This window comes from Oncorhynchus keta, chromosome 37, assembly GCF_023373465.1.
Source record: "Oncorhynchus keta strain PuntledgeMale-10-30-2019 chromosome 37, Oket_V2, whole genome shotgun sequence".
Lineage (NCBI taxonomy): Eukaryota > Metazoa > Chordata > Actinopteri > Salmoniformes > Salmonidae > Oncorhynchus > Oncorhynchus keta.
In genome coordinates, this window is record NC_068457.1 from 25,862,103 (window position 1) to 25,885,588 (window position 23,486).

The window sequence follows — 23,486 nt, forward strand, 5'->3', positions numbered from 1 at the left end:
TGCCCTATAGGGTAACACTTTATAATACGTTTATTTTATAGGGTAAAACGTTATATTAAGTTTATTTTATAGGGTAAAGTTTGCCCTATAGGGTAACACTTTATATTAATATGGGGTAACCCTTTACATTCAGTTGTTCCTATAGGGTAACCCTTTACATTAAGTTGTTCCTATAGGGTAACCCTTTACATTAAGTTGTTCCTATAGGGTAACACTTTACATTCAGTTGTTCCTATAGGGCAACCCTTTACATTCAGTTGTTCCTATAGGGTAACCCTTTACATTAAGTTGTTCCTATAGGGCAACCCTTTACATTCAGTTGTTCCTATAGGGCAACCCTTTACATTAAGTTGTTCCTATAGGGCAACCCTTTACAGTTGTTCCTATAGTTGTTGTTCCTATAGGGTAACACTTTACATTAAGTTGTTCCTATAGGGTAACACTTTACATTAAGTTGTTCCTATAGGGTAACCCTTTACATTAAGTTGTTCCTATAGGGTAACCCTTTACATTAAGTTGTTCCTATAGGGTAACCCTTTACATTATTGTTCCTATAGGGTAACACTTTACATTAAGTTGTTCCTATTCCTATAGGGTAACACTAACACTTACATTACATTAAGTTGTTCCTATAGGGCAACCCTTTACATTAAGTTGTTCCTATAGGGTAACCCTTTACATTAAGTTGTTCCTATAGGGTAACACTTTACATTAAGTTGTTCCTATAGGGTAACCCTTTACATTAAGTTGTTCCTATAGGGTAACCCTTTACATTAAGTTGTTCCTATAGGGTAACCCTTTACATTAAGTTGTTCCTATAGGGTAACACTTTACATTAAGTTGTTCCTATAGGGTAACCCTTTACATTAAGTTGTTCCTATAGGGTAACCCTTTACATTAAGTTGTTCCTATAGGGTAACCCTTTACATTAAGTTGTTCCTATAGGGTAACCCTTTACATTAAGTTGTTCCTATAGGGTAACCCTTTACATTAAGTTGTTCCTATAGGGTAACACTTTACATTAAGTTGTTCCTATAGGGTAACCCTTTACATTAAGTTGTTCTGGTTTTGTGGTTGCCTTTTGGCTCTCAAAGTGCAAGAAAGTGTGTCGTCTGTCTGTGTGTGTGTGTGTGTGTGTGTGTGTGTGTACCTGTGTGGGCATAAAAAAAAGCAGATGACTGTAATACATGAATTATGTAAGCAGGTAGGCGACTATACACTTTGATCTGTTCTGAAATTGAATAGCCACAATGTATTGTAAGCCTGACCCCTATCTAATACCTTACTTTTATAATACATCTATTGTGTTCAGTGAAATGGGTGGCCCCATTGTGAAGAATCCCTGACCAAGCAACATGAATCAGCATAGAGAGGTATACCGCTGTCTGGTTGTTGTGTACTGTAACGGAATACATTCGATGTCGCTACAAAAACGTATCATGCCCACAAAGAATACAGTTGAAACTATTAAAGGAGAAATGTTTCAGAAAACACACCCCAAAAAACAACAACAGAAAAAGGGATACACATCCATGCTGCACATTTGATGCTCACATACAGTCCACGTTTATGAACTACTATTATCAACGCAAATTATGTCCAACTCAAATCACAATGCAGAAGATGTTCTTCAAAGAGTTCCTCTGACAAAATATTATCAGCCACCAGAGGTCGTGGAACGTCCAATTCCTCGGACTTCTTTAAACCAGTCCACAGTCCATTGGTTATACATTACCTCTTTAACGTCTCTAACCCAGTTAATTGATTATACATTACCTCTCTAACGTCTCTAAACCAGTTAATTTATTCTACATTACTTATCTCATGTCTCTAACCCAGTTCATTGATTATACATTACCTCTCTAACGTCTCTAAACCAGTTCATTTATTCTACATTACTTATCTCATGTCGCTAACCCAGTTCATTGATTATACATTACCTAACGTCTCTAAACCAGTTCATTGATTATACATTACCTCTCTAACGTCTTTAAACCAGTTCATTGATTCTACATTACTTATCTCATGTCGCTAACCCAGTTCATTGATTATACATTCATTTTCTAAACCAGTTAATTTATTCTACATTACTTATCTCATGTCGCTAACCCAGTTAATTGATTATACATTACCTCTCTAACGTCTCTAAACCAGTTCATTGATTATACATTACCTCTCTAACGTCTCTAAACCAGTTCATTTATTCTACATTACTTATCTCATGTCGCTAACCCAGTTCATTGATTATACATTACCTCTCTAACGTCTCTAAACCAGTTCATTGATTCTACATTACTTATCTCATGTCTCTAAACCAGTTCATTGATTCTACATTACTTATCTCATGTCTCTAACCCAGTTAATTGATGATACATTTATTTTCTAACCGAGTTCATTGATTATATATTTATTCTCTAACATCTCTAAACCAGTTCATTGATTATATATTTATTCTCTAACATCTCTAAACCAGTTCATTGATTATATATTTATTCTCTAACATCTCTAAACCAGTTCATTGATTATACATTACCTCTCTAACGTCTCTAAACCAGTTCATTTATTCTACATTACTTATCTCATGTCGCTAACCCAGTTCATTGATTATACATTACCTCTCTAACGTCTCTAAACCAGTTCATTGATTCTACATTACTTATCTCATGTCTCTAAACCAGTTCATTGATTCTACATTACTTATCTCATGTTAATTGATTATACATTACCTCTCTAACGTCTCTAAACCAGTTCATTGATTATACATTACTTATCTCATGTCAGGGGCTAACCCAGTTCATTGATTATACATTTATTTTCTAACCCAGTTCATTGATTCTACATTATTATCTCATGTCTCTAAACCAGTTCATTGATTCTACATTACTTATCTCATGTCTCTAACCCAGTTAATTGATGATACATTTATTTTCTAACCCTTCTTGATTATATATTTATTCTCTAACATCTCTAAACCAGTTCATTGATTATACATTACCTCTCTAACGTCTCTAAACCAGTTCATTGATTATATTACCTCTCTAACGTCTCTAAACCAGTTCATTGATTATACATTACCTCTCTAACGTCTCTAAACCAGTTCATTGATTATACATTACCTCTCTAACGTCTCTAAACCAGTTCATTGATTATACATTACCTCTCTAACGTCTCTAAACCAGTTCATTGATTATACATTACCTCTCTAACGTCTCTAAACCAGTTCATTGATTATACATTACCTCTCTAACGTCTCTAAACCAGTTCATTGATTATACATTACCTCTCTAACGTCTCTAAACCAGTTCATTGATTATACATTACCCTCTAACATCTCTAAACCAGTTCATTGATTATATATTACCTCTCTAACATCTCTAAACCAGTTCATTGATTATACATTACCTCTCTAACGTCTCTAAACCAGTTCATTGATTATACATTACCTCTCTAACGTCTCTAAACCAGTTCATTGATTATATATTACCTCTCTAACATCTCTAAACCAGTTCATTGATTATACATTACCTCTCTAACGTCTCTAAACCAGTTCATTGATTATACATTTATTTTCTAACCCAGTTCATTGATTCTACATTACTTATCTCATGTCTCTAACCCAGTTCATTGATTCTACATTAATCTCATGTCCATTCATTGATTCTACATTACTTATCTCATGTCTCTAACCCAGTTAATTGATGATACATTTATTTTCTAACCGAGTTCATTGATTATATATTTATTCTCTAACATCTCTAAACCAGTTCATTGATTATACATTACCTCTCTAACGTCTCTAAACCAGTTCATTGATTATACATTACCTCTCTAACGTCTCTAAACCAGTTCATTGATTATACATTACCTCTCTAACGTCTCTAAACCAGTTCATTGATTATACATTACCTCTCTAACGTCTCTAAACCAGTTCATTGATTATACATTACCTCTCTAACGTCTCTAAACCAGTTCATTGATTATACATCCTAACGTCTCTAAACCAGTTCATTGATTATACATTACCTCTCTAACGTCTCTAAACCAGTTCATTGATTATACATTACCTCTCTAACGTCTCTAAACCAGTTCATTGATTATACATTACCTCTCTAACATCTCTAAACCAGTTAATTGATTATATATTACCTCTCTAACATCTCTAAACCAGTTCATTGATTATACATTACCTCTCTAACGTCTCTAAACCAGTTCATTGATTATACATTACCTCTCTAACGTCTCTAAACCAGTTCATTGATTATATATTACCTCTCTAACATCTCTAAACCAGTTCATTGATTATACATTACCAGTCCCAGTTCATTGATTATACATTTATTTTCTAACCCAGTTCATTGATTCTATTACCCTCATGTCTCTAACCCAGTTCATTGATTCTACATTACTTATCTCATGTCTCTAACCAGTTCATTGATGATACATTTATTTTCTAACCGAGTTCATTGATTATATATTTATTCTCTAACATCTCTAAACCAGTTCATTGATTATACATTACCTCTCTAACGTCTCTAAACCAGTTCATTGATTATACATTACCTCTCTAACGTCTCTAAACCAGTTCATTGATTATATATTACCTCTCTAACATCTCTAAACCAGTTCATTGATTATACATTACCTCTCTAACATCTCTAAACCAGTTCATTGATTATAAATTACCTAACATCTCTAAACCAGTTCATTGATTATACATTACCTCTCTAACGTCTCCAGTTCAAACATTACAGTCCAAACCAGTTCATTGATTATACATTACCTCTCTAACGTCTCTAAACCAGTTCATTGGTTAAGAAAGGGAGGATACCTAGTCAGTTGTACAACTGAATGCATTCAACTCCACATTTAACCCTCTGAATCAGAGAGGTGCAGGGGGCCATAATCAACATCCACGTATTTGGCACCCAGGGAACAGTGGGTTAACTGACTTGCTCAGAACGACATATTTTTACCTTGTCAGCTCGGGGATTCGATCCAGAAACCTTTTGGTTACTGTCCCATTGCTCTAACCACTAGGCTACCTGTCATTATACATCCCTTCTCTAGCTTCTCTAAACCAGTCCATTCATTATACATCCCTTCTCTAGCTTCTCTAAACCAGTCCATTCATTATACATCCCTTCTCTAGCTTCTCTAAACCAGTCCATTCATTATACATCCCTCCTCTAGCTTCTCTAAACCAGTCCATTCATTATACATCCCTCCTCTAGCTTCTCTAAACCAGTCCATTCATTATACATCCCTCCTCTAGCTTCTCTAAACCAGTCCATTCATTATACATCCCTTCTCTAGCTTCTCTAAACCAGTCCATTCATTATACATCCCTTCTCTAGCTTCTTTAAACCAGTCCATTGTTAATACATCCCTCCTCTAGCTTCTCTAAACCAGTCCATTCATTATACATCCCTCCTCTAGCTTCTCTAAACCAGTCCATTCATTATACATCCCTTCTCTAGCTTCTTTAAACCAGTCCATTGTTATACATCCCTCCTCTAGCTTCTCTAAACCAGTCCATTCATTATACATCCCTCCTCTAGCTTCTCTAAACCAGTCCATTCATTCATACATCCCTCCTCTAGCTTCTTTAAACCAGTCCATTCATTATACATCCCTCCTCTAGCTTCTCTAAACCAGTCCATTGATTATACATCCCTCCTCTAGCTTCTCTAAACCAGTCCATTCATTCATTATACATCCCTCCTCTAGCTTCTTTAAACCAGTCCATTGTTATTATACATCCCTCCTCTAGCTTCTCTAAACCAGTCCATTCATTATACATCCCTCCTCTAGCTTCTCTAAACCAGTCCATTCATTATACATCCCTCCTCTAGCTTCTCTAAACCAGTCCATTGATTATACATCCCTCCTCTAGCTTCTCTAAACCAGTCCATTCATTATACATCCCTTCTCTAGCTTCTCTAAACCAGTCCATTGATTATACATCCCTCCTCTAGCTTCTCTAAACCAGTCCATTCATTATACATCCCTTCTCTAGCTTCTCTAAACCAGTCCATTCATTATACATCCCTCCTCTAGCTTCTCTAAACCAGTCCATTCATTATACATCCCTCCTCTTGCTTCTCTAAACCAGTCCATTCATTATACATCCCTCCTCTAGCTTCTCTAAACCAGTCCATTCATTATACATCCCTCCTCTAGCTTCTCTAAACCAGTCCATTCATTATACATCCCTCCTCTAGCTTCTCTAAACCAGTCCATTCATTATACATCCCTCCTCTAGCTTCTCTAAACCAGTCCATTCATTATACATCCCTCCTCTAGCTTCTCTAAACCAGTCCATTGATTATACATCCTCCTCTAGCTTCTCTAAACCAGTCCATTCATTATACATCCCTCCTCTAGCTTCTCTAAACCAGTCCATTCATTATACATCCCTCCTCTAGCTTCTCTAAACCAGTCCATTCATTATACATCCCTTCTCTAGCTTCTCTAAACCAGTCCATTGATTATACATCCCTCCTCTAGCTTCTCTAAACCAGTCCATTCATTATACATCCCTTCTCTAGCTTCTCTAAACCAGTCCATTCATTATACATCCCTTCTCTAGCTTCTCTAAACCAGTCCATTCATTATACATCCCTCCTCTAGCTTCTCTAAACCAGTCCATTCATTATACATCCCTCCTCTTGCTTCTCTAAACCAGTCCATTGATTATACATCCCTAAAACCAGTCCATTGATTATACATCCCTCCTCTAGCTTCTCTAAACCAGTCCATTCATTATACATCCCTCCTCTAGCTTCTCTAAACCAGTCCATTCATTATACATCCCTCCTCTAGCTTCTTTAAACCAGTCCATTGTTAATACATCCCTTCTCTAGCTTCTCTAAACCAGTCCATTGATTATACATCCCTCCTCTAGCTTCTCTAAACCAGTCCATTCATTATACATCCCTCCTCTAGCTTCTCTAAACCAGTCCATTCATTATACATCCCTCCTCTAGCTTCTCTAAACCAGTCCATTCATTATACATCCCTTCTCTAGCTTCTCTAAACCAGTCCATTCATTATACATCCCTCCTCTAGCTTCTCTAAACCAGTCCATTCATTATACATCCCTCCTCTAGCTTCTCTAAACCAGTCCATTCATTATACATCCCTCCTCTAGCTTCTCTAAACCAGTCCATTCATTATACATCCCTTCTCTAGCTTCTCTAAACCAGTCCATTCATTATACATCCCTCCTCTAGCTTCTCTAAACCAGTCCATTCATTATACATCCCTCCTCTTGCTTCTCTAAACCAGTCCATTGATTATACATCCCTCCTCTAGCTTCTCTAAACCAGTCCATTCATTATACATCCCTCCTCTAGCTTCTCTAAACCAGTCCATTCATTATACATCCCTTCTCTAGCTTCTCTAAACCAGTCCATTGATTATACATCCCTTCTCTAGCTTCTCTAAACCAGTCCATTCATTATACATCCCTTCTCTAGCTTCTCTAAACCAGTCCATTGATTATACATCCCTCCTCTAGCTTCTCTAAACCAGTCCATTCATTATACATCCCTTCTCTAGCTTCTCTAAACCAGTCCATTCATTATACATCCCTCCTCTAGCTTCTCTAAACCAGTCCATTCATTATACATCCCTCCTCTAGCTTCTCTAAACCAGTCCATTCATTATACATCCCTCCTCTAGCTTCTCTAAACCAGTCCATTCATTATACATCCCTCCTCTAGCTTCTCTAAACCAGTCCATTCATTATACATCCCTTCTCTAGCTTCTCTAAACCAGTCCATTCATTATACATCCCTCCTCTAGCTTCTCTAAACCAGTCCATTGATTATACATCCCTCCTCTAGCTTCTCTAAACCAGTCCATTCATTATACATCCCTTCTCTAGCTTCTCTAAACCAGTCCATTCATTATACATCCCTTCTCTAGCTTCTCTAAACCAGTCCATTCATTATACATCCCTTCTCTAGCTTCTCTAAACCAGTCCATTCATTATACATCCTCCTCTAGCTTCTCTAAACCAGTCCATTCATTATATATCCCTTCTCTAGCTTCTCTAAACCAGTCCATTGATTATACATCCCTTCTCTAGCTTCTCTAAACCAGTCCATTCATTATACATCCCTTCTCTAGCTTCTCTAAACCAGTCCATTCATTATACATCCCTTCTCTAGCTTCTCTAAACCAGTCCATTCATTATACATCCCTTCTCTAGCTTCTCTAAACCAGTCCATTCATTATACATCCCTTCTCTAGCTTCTCTAAACCAGTCCATTCATTATACATCCCTTCTCTAGCTTCTCTAAACCAGCCATTGATTATACATCCCTTCTCTAGCTTCTCTAAACCAGTCCATTCATTATACATCCCTTCTCTAGCTTCTCTAAACCAGTCCATTCATTATACATCCCTTCTCTAGCTTCTCTAAACCAGTCCATTCATTATACATCCCTTCTCTAGCTTCTCTAAACCAGTCCATTCATTATACATCCCTTCTCTAGCTTCTCTAAACCAGTCCATTCATTATACATCCCTTCTCTAGCTTCTCTAAACCAGTCCATTCATTATACATCCCTTCTCTAGCTTCTCTAAACCAGTCCATTCATTATACATCCCTTCTCTAGCTTCTCTAAACCAGTCCATTCATTATACATCCCTTCTCTAGCTTCTCTAAACCAGTCCATTCATTATACATCCCTCCTCCAGCTTCTCTAAACCAGTCCATTCATTATACATCCCTCCTCTTGCTTCTCTAAACCAGTCCATTCATTATACATCCCTTCTCTAGCTTCTCTAAACCAGTCCATTCATTATACATCCCTTCTCTAGCTTCTCTAAACCAGTCCATTGATTATACATCCCTCCTCTAGCTTCTCTAAACCAGTCCATTCATTATACATCCCTCCTCTAGCTTCTCTAAACCAGTCCATTCATTATACATCCCTCCTCTAGCTTCTCTAAACCAGTCCATTCATTATACATCCCTTCTCTAGCTTCTCTAAACCAGTCCATTCATTATACATCCCTCCTCTAGCTTCTCTAAACCAGTCCATTCATTATACATCCCTCCTCTTGCTTCTCTAAACCAGTCCATTCATTATACATCCCTCCTCTAGCTTCTCTAAACCAGTCCATTCATTATACATCCCTCCTCTAGCTTCTCTAAACCAGTCCATTCATTATACATCCCTTCTCTAGCTTCTCTAAACCAGTCCATTCATTATACATCCCTCCTCTAGCTTCTCTAAACCAGTCCATTCATTATACATCCCTCCTCTAGCTTCTCTAAACCAGTCCATTGATTATACATCCCTTCTCTAGCTTCTCTAAACCAGTCCATTCATTATACATCCCTTCTCTAGCTTCTCTAAACCAGTCCATTCATTATACATCCCTTCTCTAGCTTCTCTAAACCAGTCCATTGATTATACATCCCTTCTCTAGCTTCTCTAAACCAGTCCATTCATTATACATCCCTCCTCTAGCTTCTCTAAACCAGTCCATTGATTATACATCCCTTCTCTAGCTTCTCTAAACCAGTCCATTCATTATACATCCCTTCTCTAGCTTCTCTAAACCAGTCCATTCATTATACATCCCTTCTCTAGCTTCTCTAAACCAGTCCATTCATTATACATCCCTTCTCTAGCTTCTCTAAACCAGTCCATTCATTATACATCCCTTCTCTAGCTTCTCTAAACCAGTCCATTCATTATACATCCCTTCTCTAGCTTCTCTAAACCAGTCCATTCATTATACATCCCTTCTCTAGCTTCTCTAAACCAGTCCATTCATTATACATCCCTTCTCTAGCTTCTCTAAACCAGTCCATTCATTATACATCCCTTCTCTAGCTTCTCTAAACCAGTCCATTGATTATACATCCCTCCTCTTGCTTCTCTAAACCAGTCCATTGATTATACATCCCTTCTCTAGCTTCTCTAAACCAGTCCATTCATTATACATCCCTTCTCTAGCTTCTCTAAACCAGTCCATTCATTATACATCCCTTCTCTAGCTTCTCTAAACCAGTCCATTGATTATACATCCCTTCTCTAGCTTCTCTAAATCAGTCCATTGATTATACATCCCTCCTCTAGCTTCTCTAAACCAGTCCATTGATTATACATCCCTTCTCTAGCTTCTCTAAACCAGTCCATTCATTATACATCCCTTCTCTAGCTTCTCTAAACCAGTCCATTCATTATACATCCCTTCTCTAGCTTCTCTAAACCAGTCCATTGATTATACATCCCTTCTCTAGCTTCTCTAAACCAGTCCATTCATTATACATCCCTTCTCTAGCTTCTCTAAACCAGTCCATTGATTATACATCCCTTCTCTAGCTTCTCTAAACCAGTCCATTCATTATACATCCCTTCTCTAGCTTCTCTAAACCAGTCCATTGATTATACATCCCTTCTCTAGCTTCTCTAAACTAGTCCATTCATTATACATCCCTTCTCTAGCTTCTCTAAACCAGTCCATTCATTATACATCCCTTCTCTAGCTTCTCTAAACCAGTCCATTCATTATACATCCCCTCTCTAAACCAGTCCATTTATTCTACATTACTTATCTCATGTCTCTAACCCAGTTCATTGATTCTACATTACTTATCTCATGTCTCTAACCCAGTTCATTGATTCTACATTACTTATCTCATGTCTCTAACCCAGTTAATTGATGATACATTTATTTTCTAAACCAGTTCATTGATTATATATTTATTCTCTAACATCTCTAAACCAGTTCATTGATTATACATTACCTCTCTAACGTCTCTAAACCAGTTCATTGATTATATATTACCTCTCTAACATCTCTAAACCAGTTCATTGATTATACATTACCTCTTTAACATCTCTAAACCAGTTCATTGATTATACATTACCTCTCTAACATCTCTAAACCAGTTCATTGATTATACATTACCTCTCTAACATCTCTAAACCAGTTCATTGATTATATATTTATTCTCTAACATCTCTAAACCAGTTCATTGATTATATATTTATTCTCTAACATCTCTAAACCAGTTCATTGATTATATATTTATTCTCTAACATCTCTAAACCAGTTCATTGATTATATATTTATTCTCTAACGTCTCTAAACCAGTTAATTGATTATACATTACCTCTCTAACGTCTCTAAACCAGTTCATTGGTTAAGAAAGGGAGGATACCTAGTCAGTTGTACAACTGAATGCATTCAACTCCACATTTAACCCTCTGAATCAGAGAGGTGCAGGGGGCCATAATCAACATCCACGTATTTGGCACCCAGGGAACAGTGGGTTAACTGACTTGCTCAGAACGACATATTTTTACCTTGTCAGCTCGGGGATTCGATCCAGAAACCTTTTGGTTACTTCCCATTGCTAAACCAGTCCTACCTGTCATTATACATCCCTTCTCTAGCTTCTCTAAACCAGTCCATTCATTATACATCCCTTCTCTAGCTTCTCTAAACCAGTCCATTCATTATACATCCCTCCTCTAGCTTCTCTAAACCAGTCCATTCATTATACATCCCTCCTCTAGCTTCTCTAAACCAGTCCATTCATTATACATCCCTCCTCTAGCTTCTCTAAACCAGTCCATTCATTCATTATACATCCCTCCTCTAGCTTCTCTAAACCAGTCCATTCATTATACATCCCTCCTCTAGCTTCTCTAAACCAGTCCATTCATTATACATCCCTCCTCTAGCTTCTCTAAACCAGTCCATTCATTATACATCCCTCCTCTAGCTTCTCTAAACCAGTCCATTCATTATACATCCCTCCTCTAGCTTCTCTAAACCAGTCCATTCATTATACATCCCTCCTCTAGCTTCTCTAAACCAGTCCATTCATTATACATCCCTCCTCTAGCTTCTCTAAACCAGTCCATTCATTATACATCCCTTCTCTAGCTTCTCTAAACCAGTCCATTCATTATACATTCATTATACATCCCTCCTCTAGCTTCTCTAAACCAGTCCATTCATTATACATCCCTTCTCTAGCTTCTCTAAACCAGTCCATTCATTATACATCCCTTCTCTAGCTTCTCTAAACCAGTCCATTCATTATACATCCCTTCTCTAGCTTCTCTAAACCAGTCCATTGATTATACATCCCTCCTCTAGCTTCTCTAAACCAGTCCATTCATTATACATCCCTCCTCTAGCTTCTCTAAACCAGTCCATTCATTATACATCCCTCCTCTTGCTTCTCTAAACCAGTCCATTCATTATACATCCCTTCTCTAGCTTCTCTAAACCAGTCCATTCATTATACATCCCTTCTCTAGCTTCTCTAAACCAGTCCATTCATTATACATCCCTCCTCTAGCTTCTCTAAACCAGTCCATTCATTATACATCCCTTCTCTAGCTTCTCTAAACCAGTCCATTCATTATACATCCCTTCTCTAGCTTCTCTAAACCAGTCCATTCATTATACATCCCTTCTCTAGCTTCTCTAAACCAGTCCATTCATTATACATCCCTTCTCTAGCTTCTCTAAACCAGTCCATTCATTATACATCCCTTCTCTAGCTTCTCTAAACCAGTCCATTCATTATACATCCCTCCTCTAGCTTCTCTAAACCAGTCCATTCATTATACATCCCTCCTCTAGCTTCTCTAAACCAGTCCATTCATTATACATCCCTCCTCTAGCTTCTCTAAACCAGTCCATTCATTATACATCCCTCCTCTAGCTTCTCTAAACCAGTCCATTCATTATACATCCCTCCTCTAGCTTCTCTAAACCAGTCCATTCATTATACATCCCTCCTCTAGCTTCTCTAAACCAGTCCATTCAAACATCCCTCCTCTAGTCCAAACCAGTCCATTCATTATACATCCCTTCTCTAGCTTCTCTAAACCAGTCCATTCATTATACATCCCTCCTCTAGCTTCTCTAAACCAGTCCATTCATTATACATCCCTCCTCTTGCTTCTCTAAACCAGTCCATTCATTATACATCCCTCCTCTAGCTTCTCTAAACCAGTCCATTCATTATACATCCCTCCTCTAGCTTCTCTAAACCAGTCCATTCATTATACATCCCTTCTCTAGCTTCTCTAAACCAGTCCATTCATTATACATCCCTTCTCTAGCTTCTCTAAACCAGTCCATTCATTATACATCCCTTCTCTAGCTTCTCTAAACCAGTCCATTCATTATACATCCCTTCTCTAGCTTCTCTAAACCAGTCCATTCATTATACATCCCTTCTCTAGCTTCTCTAAACCAGTCCATTCATTATACATCCCTCCTCTAGCTTCTCTAAACCAGTCCATTCATTATACATCCCTCCTCTAGCTTCTCTAAACCAGTCCATTGATTATACATCCCTTCTCTAGCTTCTCTAAACCAGTCCATTCATTATACATCCCTTCTCTAGCTTCTCTAAACCAGTCCATTCATTATACATCCCTCCTCTAGCTTCTCTAAACCAGTCCATTCATTATACATCCCTCCTCTAGCTTCTCTAAACCAGTCCATTCATTATACATCCCTCCTCTAGCTTCTCTAAACCAGTCCATTCATTATACATCCCTTCTCTAGCTTCTCTAAACCAGTCCATTCATTATACATCCCTCCTCTAGCTTCTCTAAACCAGTCCATTCATTATACATCCCTCCTCTTGCTTCTCTAAACCAGTCCATTCATTATACATCCCTCCTCTAGCTTCTCTAAACCAGTCCATTCATTATACATCCCTCCTCTAGCTTCTCTAAACCAGTCCATTCATTATACATCCCTCCTCTAGCTTCTCTAAACCAGTCCATTCATTATACATCCCTTCTCTAGCTTCTCTAAACCAGTCCATTCATTATACATCCCTTCTCTAGCTTCTCTAAACCAGTCCATTCATTATACATCCCTTCTCTTCTCTAAACCAGTCCATTCATTATACATCCCTTCTCTAGCTTCTCTAAACCAGTCCATTCATTATACATCCCTTCTCTAGCTTCTCTAAACCAGTCCATTCATTATACATCCCTTCTCTAGCTTCTCTAAACCAGTCCATTCATTATACATCCCTCCTCTAGCTTCTCTAAACCAGTCCATTCATTATACATCCCTCCTCTAGCTTCTCTAAACCAGTCCATTCATTATACATCCCTTCTCTAGCTTCTCTAAACCAGTCCATTCATTATACATCCCTTCTCTAGCTTCTCTAAACCAGTCCATTCATTATACATCCCTCCTCTAGCTTCTCTAAACCAGTCCATTCATTATACATCCCTCCTCTAGCTTCTCTAAACCAGTCCATTCATTATACATCCCTCCTCTAGCTTCTCTAAACCAGTCCATTCATTATACATCCCTTCTCTAGCTTCTCTAAACCAGTCCATTCATTATACATCCCTCCTCTAGCTTCTCTAAACCAGTCCATTCATTATACATCCCTCCTCTAGCTTCTCTAAACCAGTCCATTCATTATACATCCCTCCTCTAGCTTCTCTAAACCAGTCCATTCATTATACATCCCTCCTCTAGCTTCTCTAAACCAGTCCATTCATTATACATCCCTTCTCTAGCTTCTCTAAACCAGTCCATTCATTATACATCCCTTCTCTAGCTTCTCTAAACCAGTCCATTCATTATACATCCCTTCTCTAGCTTCTCTAAACCAGTCCATTCATTATACATCCCTTCTCTAGCTTCTCTAAACCAGTCCATTCATTATACATCCCTCCTCTAGCTTCTCTAAACCAGTCCATTCATTATACATCCCTCCTCTAGCTTCTCTAAACCAGTCCATTCATTATACATCCCTCCTCTAGCTTCTCTAAACCAGTCCATTCATTATACATCCCTCCTCTAGCTTCTCTAAACCAGTCCATTCATTATACATCCCTTCTCTAGCTTCTCTAAACCAGTCCATTCATTATACATCCCTCCTCTAGCTTCTCTAAACCAGTCCATTCATTATACATCCCTCCTCTAGCTTCTCTAAACCAGTCCATTCATTATACATCCCTCCTCTAGCTTCTCTAAACCAGTCCATTCATTATACATCCCTTCTCTAGCTTCTCTAAACCAGTCCATTCATTATACATCCCTCCTCTAGCTTCTCTAAACCAGTCCATTCATTATACATCCCTCCTCTAGCTTCTCTAAACCAGTCCATTCATTATACATCCCTCCTCTAGCTTCTCTAAACCAGTCCATTCATTATACATCCCTCCTCTAGCTTCTCTAAACCAGTCCATTCATTATACATCCCTTCTTCTAAACCAGTCCATTCTTATACATCCCTTCTCTAAACCAGTCCATTCATTATACATCCCTTCTCTAGCTTCTCTAAACCAGTCCACTGATTATACATCCCTTCTCTAGCTTCTCTAAACCAGTCCATTCATTATACATCCCTTCTCTAGCTTCTCTAAACCAGTCCATTCATTATACATCCCTTCTCTAGCTTCTCTAAACCAGTCCATTCATTATACATCCCTTCTCTAGCTTCTCTAAACCAGTCCATTCATTATACATCCCTTCTCTAGCTTCTCTAAACCAGTCCATTCATTATACATCCCTTCTCTAGCTTCTCTAAACCAGTCCATTCATTATACATCCCTTCTCTAGCTTCTCTAAACCAGTCCATTCATTATACATCCCTTCTCTAGCTTCTCTAAACCAGTCCATTCATTATACATCCCTTCTCTAGCTTCTCTAAACCAGTCCATTCATTATACATCCCTAGCTTCTCTAAACCAGTCCATTCATTATACATCCCTCCTCTAGCTTCTCTAAACCAGTCCATTCATTATACATCCCTTCTCTAGCTTCTCTAAACCAGTCCATTCATTATACATCCCTTCTCTAGCTTCTCTAAACCAGTCCATTCATTATACATCCCTTCTCTAGCTTCTCTAAACCAGTCCATTCATTATACATCCCTTCTCTAGCTTCTCTAAACCAGTCCATTCATTATACATCCCTTCTCTAGCTTCTCTAAACCAGTCCATTCATTATACATCCCTTCTCTAGCTTCTCTAAACCAGTCCATTCATTATACATCCCTTCTCTAGCTTCTCTAAACCAGTCCATTCATTATACATCCCTTCTCTAGCTTCTCTAAACCAGTCCATTCATTATACATCCCTTCTCTAGCTTCTCTAAACCAGTCCATTCATTATACATCCCTTCTCTAGCTTCTCTAAACCAGTCCATTCATTATACATCCCTTCTCTAGCTTCTCTAAACCAGTCCATTCATTATACATCCCTTCTCTAAACCAGTCCATTCATTATACATCCCTTCTCTAAACCAATCCACTGATTATACATCCCTTCTCTAGCTTCTCTAAACCAGTCCACTGATTATACATCCCTTCTCTAGCTTCTCTAAACCAGTCCATTCATTATACATCCCTTCTCTAGCTTCTCTAAACCAGTCCATTCATTATACATCCCTTCTCTAAACCAGTCCATTCATTATACATCCCTTCTCTAAACCAGTCCATTCATTATACATCCCTTCTCTAAACCAATCCACTGATTATACATCCCTTCTCTAGCTTCTCTAAACCAGTCCACTGATTATACATAATTTCTCTCGTGTTTCTAAACCAGTCCATTCATTATACATCCCTTCTCTAGCTTCTCTAAACCAGTCCATTCATTATACATCCCTTCTCTAGCTTCTCTAAACCAGTCCATTGAGTATACATCATTTCTCTCGTGTTTCTAAACCAGTCCATTGTCCATGGGTTAAACATCATACTGTGGAGAACCTGTAAATTAGCATAATGCTAACAATCGACAATAAGGATTAGTTTTCTGCAAAATACGTTTCAGAAACTGGAGGTTACAGTACAGCAGGCTTTCTGAGTAATGTAATTTGATGTACTGTAACATTGGTTAACTTTGAATCAATTGAGCCAGTGAGAAAATGCATGTATATATATATATATATATATATAGAGAGAGAGAGAGAGAGATAGAGAGATGTACATTTTTTTTGCTATTGATAAATGAATGTTATGTGCACATTTGGTGTATCAAAATCAAATGATTACTTTTTTAAATTACTTTTTTTCTTTCAGACCATTTGAAATCCCTCTCCAAGACAACAAATCTGTCAGAATAAACCAGTGTAATTTAAATACCATGGGTAGATTAGACTTGATAGAAAAAAAAGAGAACAGGTACTTCAAAATAAGAGTTTTATTACATTGAATGAGAATTGTGCCTTTTGGATGTCAGGACAGCAGGAATGTCAGGCATCAATGCCGCTGACCCTCACAGGCATCCATGATCCTTCTGATGGAGCGAACTCTCATCATGGTGCTCATGCCCATGTCTCTGATACTCCTGTACTCTCCAGGCCTCACGTACATCATCCTGCCTCTGAAGTGGGGCTGCTCGTACATGAGCCAGTGTCCGTCCATCACGTTGCAGGACTGCATCTCGGACATGCGGAAGCGCTCCTGGATGGAGTCACAGTCTTCCATCAGCTCGTGCATCTGGCCTCCGAAGCTCTCCTTCTCGTACAGCCTCATTCTGAACTGTCCCCGGTGCTGTTGGGGAGGGAGAACATTGACAGTTACTACTGGGTGTGTACTCTATGCTTCCAGTATTATAAGTATCATTGCTTGTCAGATGACTTATACAGTAATAGAGGCCTGGACCACGTTCATTAGGGACAAACTGTTTTGATAATACCTAAACTTGTTCAATTTGAAGACATATTTTTGTTTTCTGTTACAAAACGTTTGGCTACGGTGTGCCCTTCTGAACACGACCCAGGTGAACAGTACGTCAAGTATCATATGTACAGAGTCCTAGTAACTCAAACTTCATCACCATTCACGAACATCTAGCTAATCAAAAATATAAAAATGCACTCTTTATATGAAGAGAAATAGCATGAACAAGATCATAAATCTAAACATGTCATCATCAAACACAAGGAGACGGTGGAACTCCAACTGTGGACGTCTTACCATTGGGATCATGCGGCAGGAACGGATGGACTCCAGCATGGTCATATCCCCCATGCCCATCACGGAGCCCATACGCTGGAAGTCGGAGTACTCGCCCCTCTTCAGGAACATCTGGTTGCCCATGAAGTTGGAGCGGTCGTAGATGACGAAGCAGCCCATTTCCACCCTGACCGACTGGCAGCGGTTTAGGTACATGTTGAGGTCGGGGCAGTCGCTGCTGGTCTCATAGCTGCGACCCTGGAAGTTCCTGTCCTCATAGAAGATGATCTGAGAGGGTGATTTGATTGAGAAAATGATTTAACCTATGACCTCTTCGCCTATGTTGAGAAGATTATAAAGGCTATGATTTTAAATGTTTTACATAATTAATATAGTTCATCATTATTAATTGATTGTGATTAATTTGTCATTACTATTAATAATTAAAAACATCATTATAAATTCTTATCTTTGTATATAATGCATATCAACTGCATGATCTCATATAATAACTCTATATTATTTTAATAAAACAAAAATAGTTTATCATTATTTAGCTGAAAAACGTTGCTTTATTCTCACAGATTGATATGATTAGGAGTTTGTGGTTATAGCTGCTATGCAAGACACTATATTCATATCTCAATGGCCAGCTCTTATAGTGAATACAAATCCCCTGCCCTGTATTACCCTGGTCATGGCTACGCTGGTTTAGCTTGATGGTGAAGCTTGATTAGATGACACGCAGAAGACACGGTGTGTTGTGTCGATCCAGTGCACTTTTATATTGACATTGGGTCCACAGGGCACCTTGCATACCTTTGTGCTAAATAGCATGAGTCATCACAAGGCCCACGTGGGGCTTGTATACATTTTACACAGCACATCTACATGAGTTATTATTGGATGCTGAATGCAGCATGGGGGCCAGGTATTGTTCTCATCAGAAATAGAGCATGGCGTATTCTTCAGTTTGGGTGATTATGCTAGATGGTACTTTACCAGGTCAAAATACAGTTACATTATATTTACTAGTGAACTTGGTCACACTTAATAAACTTTGTCCCACTAAGTGAACTTTGTCCCACTAAGTGAACTTTGTCCCACTAAGTGAACTTGGTCACACTTAGTAAACTTGGTCACACTAAGTGAATTTGGTTGCACAAACACCATATAGCTAGTTACCTGACATTGTATTTATTGGGGTAATTACATATCTACACAGTATACTGAGAACAGTATTTGACCAGTTTCTTTTTAATTCAATAATTGTTGATAAACCTTATCTGTTGAAATGTTTACAGTTCTGTATTGTAATTACATGTTGAAAGCTTTGGACTATAAGGTTCGTTCTGCATTTTTGTCAGGCTTGAGTTATTGACATAGCCTTGTTCTTTTCAATGTTATCTAATGTTATCTAATTACCCCAATTCATTTTAAGTTCAAAAGAATACATGATAAAAATGGCTGACACCATTCAAACCAATGAGGGTTCAAAACTTTAAAGCCAATTTTCTGAGAATCATCTTTTTGCAGATAGAAACTTATAGTCCCATACTGTCGATTTTGGTTAGCAATATATAGTTATAGAGTTGCTGCATATCATAAATGAAAGAAATATGAACACATTTTTAGTTCAACTCAAGCACAGCATTTCTCAGCAGGACAAAGACGATGTAGATAGAGGGTTATTTTAAAGGTGGGTGTATGACTTTATGAGGACAAGCACTGGATGAAGAAACATGACTATTTGTCAGCTTTACTGGTCTGACCACATTAACAACATACCATAAACAACTTCCTGGTTCTTCTCAAAATAATACAAAATAAGAGTCAGAGGACAAAGTCATTATCAAGTCAATAATGAAATAATGAAACACTACTGATTCCCTACATTTTAGAAATACATACACTACCGGTCAAAAGTTTTAGAACACCTATTGATTCAAGGGTTTTTCTTTATTTGTACTATTTTCTACATTGTAGAATAATAGTGAAGACATCAAAATTATGAAATAAGACATATGGAATTATGTAGTAACCAAAAAATATTTAAATATATTTTATATTCTTCAAATAGCCACCCTTTGCATTGATCACAGCTTTATACACTCTTGGAATTCTCTCAACCAGCTTCATGAGGTAGTCACCTGGAATGCATTTCAATTAACAGATGTGCCCTCTTAAAAGTTAATTTGAGGAATTTCTTTCCTTCTTACTGCATTTCAGCCAATCAGTTGTGTTGTGACAAGGTAGGGGGTATACAGAAGATAGCCCTAATTGGTAAAATACCATATTATAGCAAGAACAGCTCAAATAAGCAAAGAGAAATGACAGTCCATCATTACTTTAAGACATTAAGGTCAGTCAACACAAAACATTTCAAGAACTTTGAAAGTTTCTTCAAGTGCAGTCGCAAAAACCATCAAGCGCCATGATGAAACTGGCTCTCATGAGGACCGCCACAGGAATGGAAGACCAAAAGTTACCTCTGCTGCAGAGGATAAGTTCATTAGATGTACCATCTTCAGAAATTGCAGCCCAAATAAATGGTTTATACAGTTCAAGTAACAAACACATCTCAACATCAACTGTTCAGAGGAGACTGTGAATTAGGCCTTCATGGTCGAATTGCTGCATAGAAACCACCACTAAAGGAAACTAAGAAGAAGAGACTTGCTTGGGCCAAGAAACACAAGCAATGGACGTTAGACTGGTGGAAATTTGTCCTTTGGTCTGATGAGTCCAAATTGGAGATCTTTGGTTCCAACCACCGTGTCTTTGTGAGACTCGTGGGGGTTGAACGGATGATCTCTGCATGTGTATTTCCCACCATAAAGCACGGAGGAGGAGGTGTGATGGTGTGAAGGTGCTTTGCTGGTGACACTGTCTATCATTTATTTAGAATTCAAGGCACACTTAACCAGCATGGCTACCACAGAATTCTGCAGCGATACGCCATCCCATCCCATCTGGTTTGGGCTTAATGGGACTATCATTTGTTTTTCAACAGGACCCAACACACCTCCAGGCTGTGTAAGGGCTACTTTACTTAGAAGGAGAGTGATGGAGTACTGCATCAGATGACCTGGCCTCCACAATCCCCTGCCCTCAACCAATTGAGATGGTTTGGGATGAGTCTGACCACAGAGTGAAGGAAAAGCAGCCAACAAGTGCTCAGGATATGTGGGAACTCTTTCAAGACTGTTGTAAAAGCATTCCAGATGAATCTGGTTGAGAGAATGCTAAGAGTGTGCAAAGCTGTCATCAATACATAGGGTTGCTATTTGAAGAATCTCAAATCTAAAATATATTTTGATTTGTTTAACACTTTTTTGGTTACTACATTATTCCATATGTGTTATTTCATAGTTTTGATGCCTTCACTATTATTCTACAATGTAGAAAATAGTAAAAATAAAGAAAAACCCTTGAATAAGTAGGTGTTCTAAAACGTTTGACTGGTAGTGTACATAGTGCCATAAAAAAAACTATCCAGTAAAATAATACCTCACAATAAAATAATGCTACAATGTACATTGAATTCCATCTCAGTTCCATCTCAATTGATCTGGAATATTTGATAAAATACTAATATACTACTTCAGCTAGTATTAGGGTAGCTAGGGTTAGCTGGAAACAAACATGATCCTCTATTTTACCCCCAGTGACATAGTTATAAACGTGGCATTCAGTACGTGACACTATAGGACAGGCTTGCACAACAATATAGAATGATGACTCATGGAGTTCTAGAACAATAAATATGGAGATGTGAATGCGGTCCAAGGTATAAAAGGGACAGGAGGTTGATGGTCCAGCATTCCATCTGAAATTGGATAAGAGATTGGATCACCATCACCATGACCATGGGCAAGGTAAGTGCCACTGCAAGTCTTCCTCCGTGCCCATCTCTCTGGGTCTATCCAAGCAGCCCTACATCCAAAGAACACTGTCCGATCGGAAACACAAGGCATTGCTAATCAAATCAGCATCAGTGCACTAATTTCAACATATCGAGCACTAACTGTGTGATTGTCTGTGTAGATCATCTTCTACGAGGACAAGAACTTCCAGGGTCGTTCCTATGAGACCAGCAACGACTGCGCTGAGGTCACCTCCTACCTGAGCAGGTGCAACTCCTGCAGGGTGGAGAGCGGCTGCTTCATGGTCTATGAGCGCCCCAACTTCATGGGTCACCAGATGATGGTTAGGAGAGGAGAGTACCCCGACAACCAGCGCCTGATGGGTATGACCATGAGCGACTGCATCAGGTCCTGTCGTAACATCCCCAGTGTAAGTAATGGAGTGTGTCGCTGCTTCTTAGCTGATGCAGATAGTTTCAACAGCAAGGGTCGTGAACTCATGTCATCAACAAGATTTGACATTTAAATGTATGAGTCCACCGGTTGGATCTACAGTAGTTCCATATCTGTCTGACCTGTTGCTTTTATCAACAGTATAGGGGCCAGTTCAGAATGAGGATGTATGAGAGGGAGAACTTCGGAGGCCAGATGCACGAGCTGATGGACGACTGTGACTCCATCCAGGATCGTTACCGCATGTCCGACTGCCAGTCCTGCAACGTGATGGAGGGCCACTGGCTCATGTACGAGCAGCCCCACTTCAGAGGCAGGCAGATGTACGTGAGGCCTGGAGAGTACAGGAACCTCAGAGAGATGGGAAACAGCTCCATGAATAGATTCATGTCGATTAGACGTATCACTGATTCCTGTTAAAATCACAACTTTTTAGTTTAACTTAATAAAGTGTTAGATTTGTAATTATTCCTGATGTGTTCTAGTTCATTAAAACAGAGCATAACAACCATCTCATCAATCAAAAGGAACCAATTAGTAAGACAAGTGCATAAGGTCTGGTGTCTGCCGTGAGCCAATAGGCTTGGAAAGTGGACATGTCACGAAGAGGAAAATGGAACCATTAGTGAATACACCTTATCAGTTCTGGGGGTAATATTACACTTGACAGCAAAGAACAGTGAGACAGCTAACTAGCTGTAAATTAGTGAATTGTTTTGGCCTGCAGATTAGCGATGTTAGTTAGCTAGCTAGCCAAAGTTATTTACAGATGGTTAACAGACACTCCTAAACTATTTTACTAGCTACTGTACGACACACGACTGTTGTGTCAAGAACATGCCTCCAAAAATGACAAGGAGTTGTGTTTGTGTTTACATTTCAGGAGTTAAGGAGTTGCAGTTGTGTTTACATTTGACAGACTGTGATATAATCCACTTTCTAAGTGAATGGTGCTGGTTATAGTTTTAGAAGGCTACAGCACTAACCTGTAAACATGTACTGTACATGCTAAACCACTCCTTTACAAAGACCACTCTTCCATTTGAATCAGGCATGCTAAACCACTCCTTTACAAAGACCACTCTTCCATTTGAATCAGGCATGCTAAACCACTCCTTTACAAAGACCACTCTTCCATTTGAATCAGGCATGCTAAACCACTCCTTTACAAAGACCACTCTTCCATTTGAATCAGGCATGCTAAACCACTCCTTTACAAAGACCACTCTTCCATT

General features: G+C 38.5%; 2 protein-coding genes across 2 annotated transcripts; one reads left to right on the forward strand and one right to left on the reverse strand.

Moving 5' to 3' along the window:
- Positions 1-17,159: 17,159 nt before the first annotated feature.
- Positions 17,160-18,728, reverse strand: LOC118376008 (gamma-crystallin M3-like). The gene is made up of 3 exons (XM_035762657.2): positions 18,623-18,728; positions 17,954-18,220; positions 17,160-17,527 (listed from the first exon to the last, which is right to left on the reverse strand). Exons 1-3 carry the CDS (start codon positions 18,629-18,631, stop codon positions 17,234-17,236), a joined length of 570 nt encoding a protein of 189 aa, XP_035618550.1. The 5' UTR covers positions 18,632-18,728; the 3' UTR covers positions 17,160-17,233.
- Positions 18,729-21,654: 2,926 nt separating this feature from the next.
- LOC118376010 (gamma-crystallin M3-like) lies at positions 21,655-22,719 on the forward strand. The gene is made up of 3 exons (XM_035762659.2): positions 21,655-21,810; positions 21,980-22,228; positions 22,393-22,719. The coding sequence occupies exons 1-3, from the start codon at positions 21,796-21,798 to the stop codon at positions 22,669-22,671; spliced, it is 543 nt and encodes a 180-aa protein (XP_035618552.1). The 5' UTR covers positions 21,655-21,795; the 3' UTR covers positions 22,672-22,719.
- The last annotated feature ends 767 nt before the right edge of the window (positions 22,720-23,486 follow it).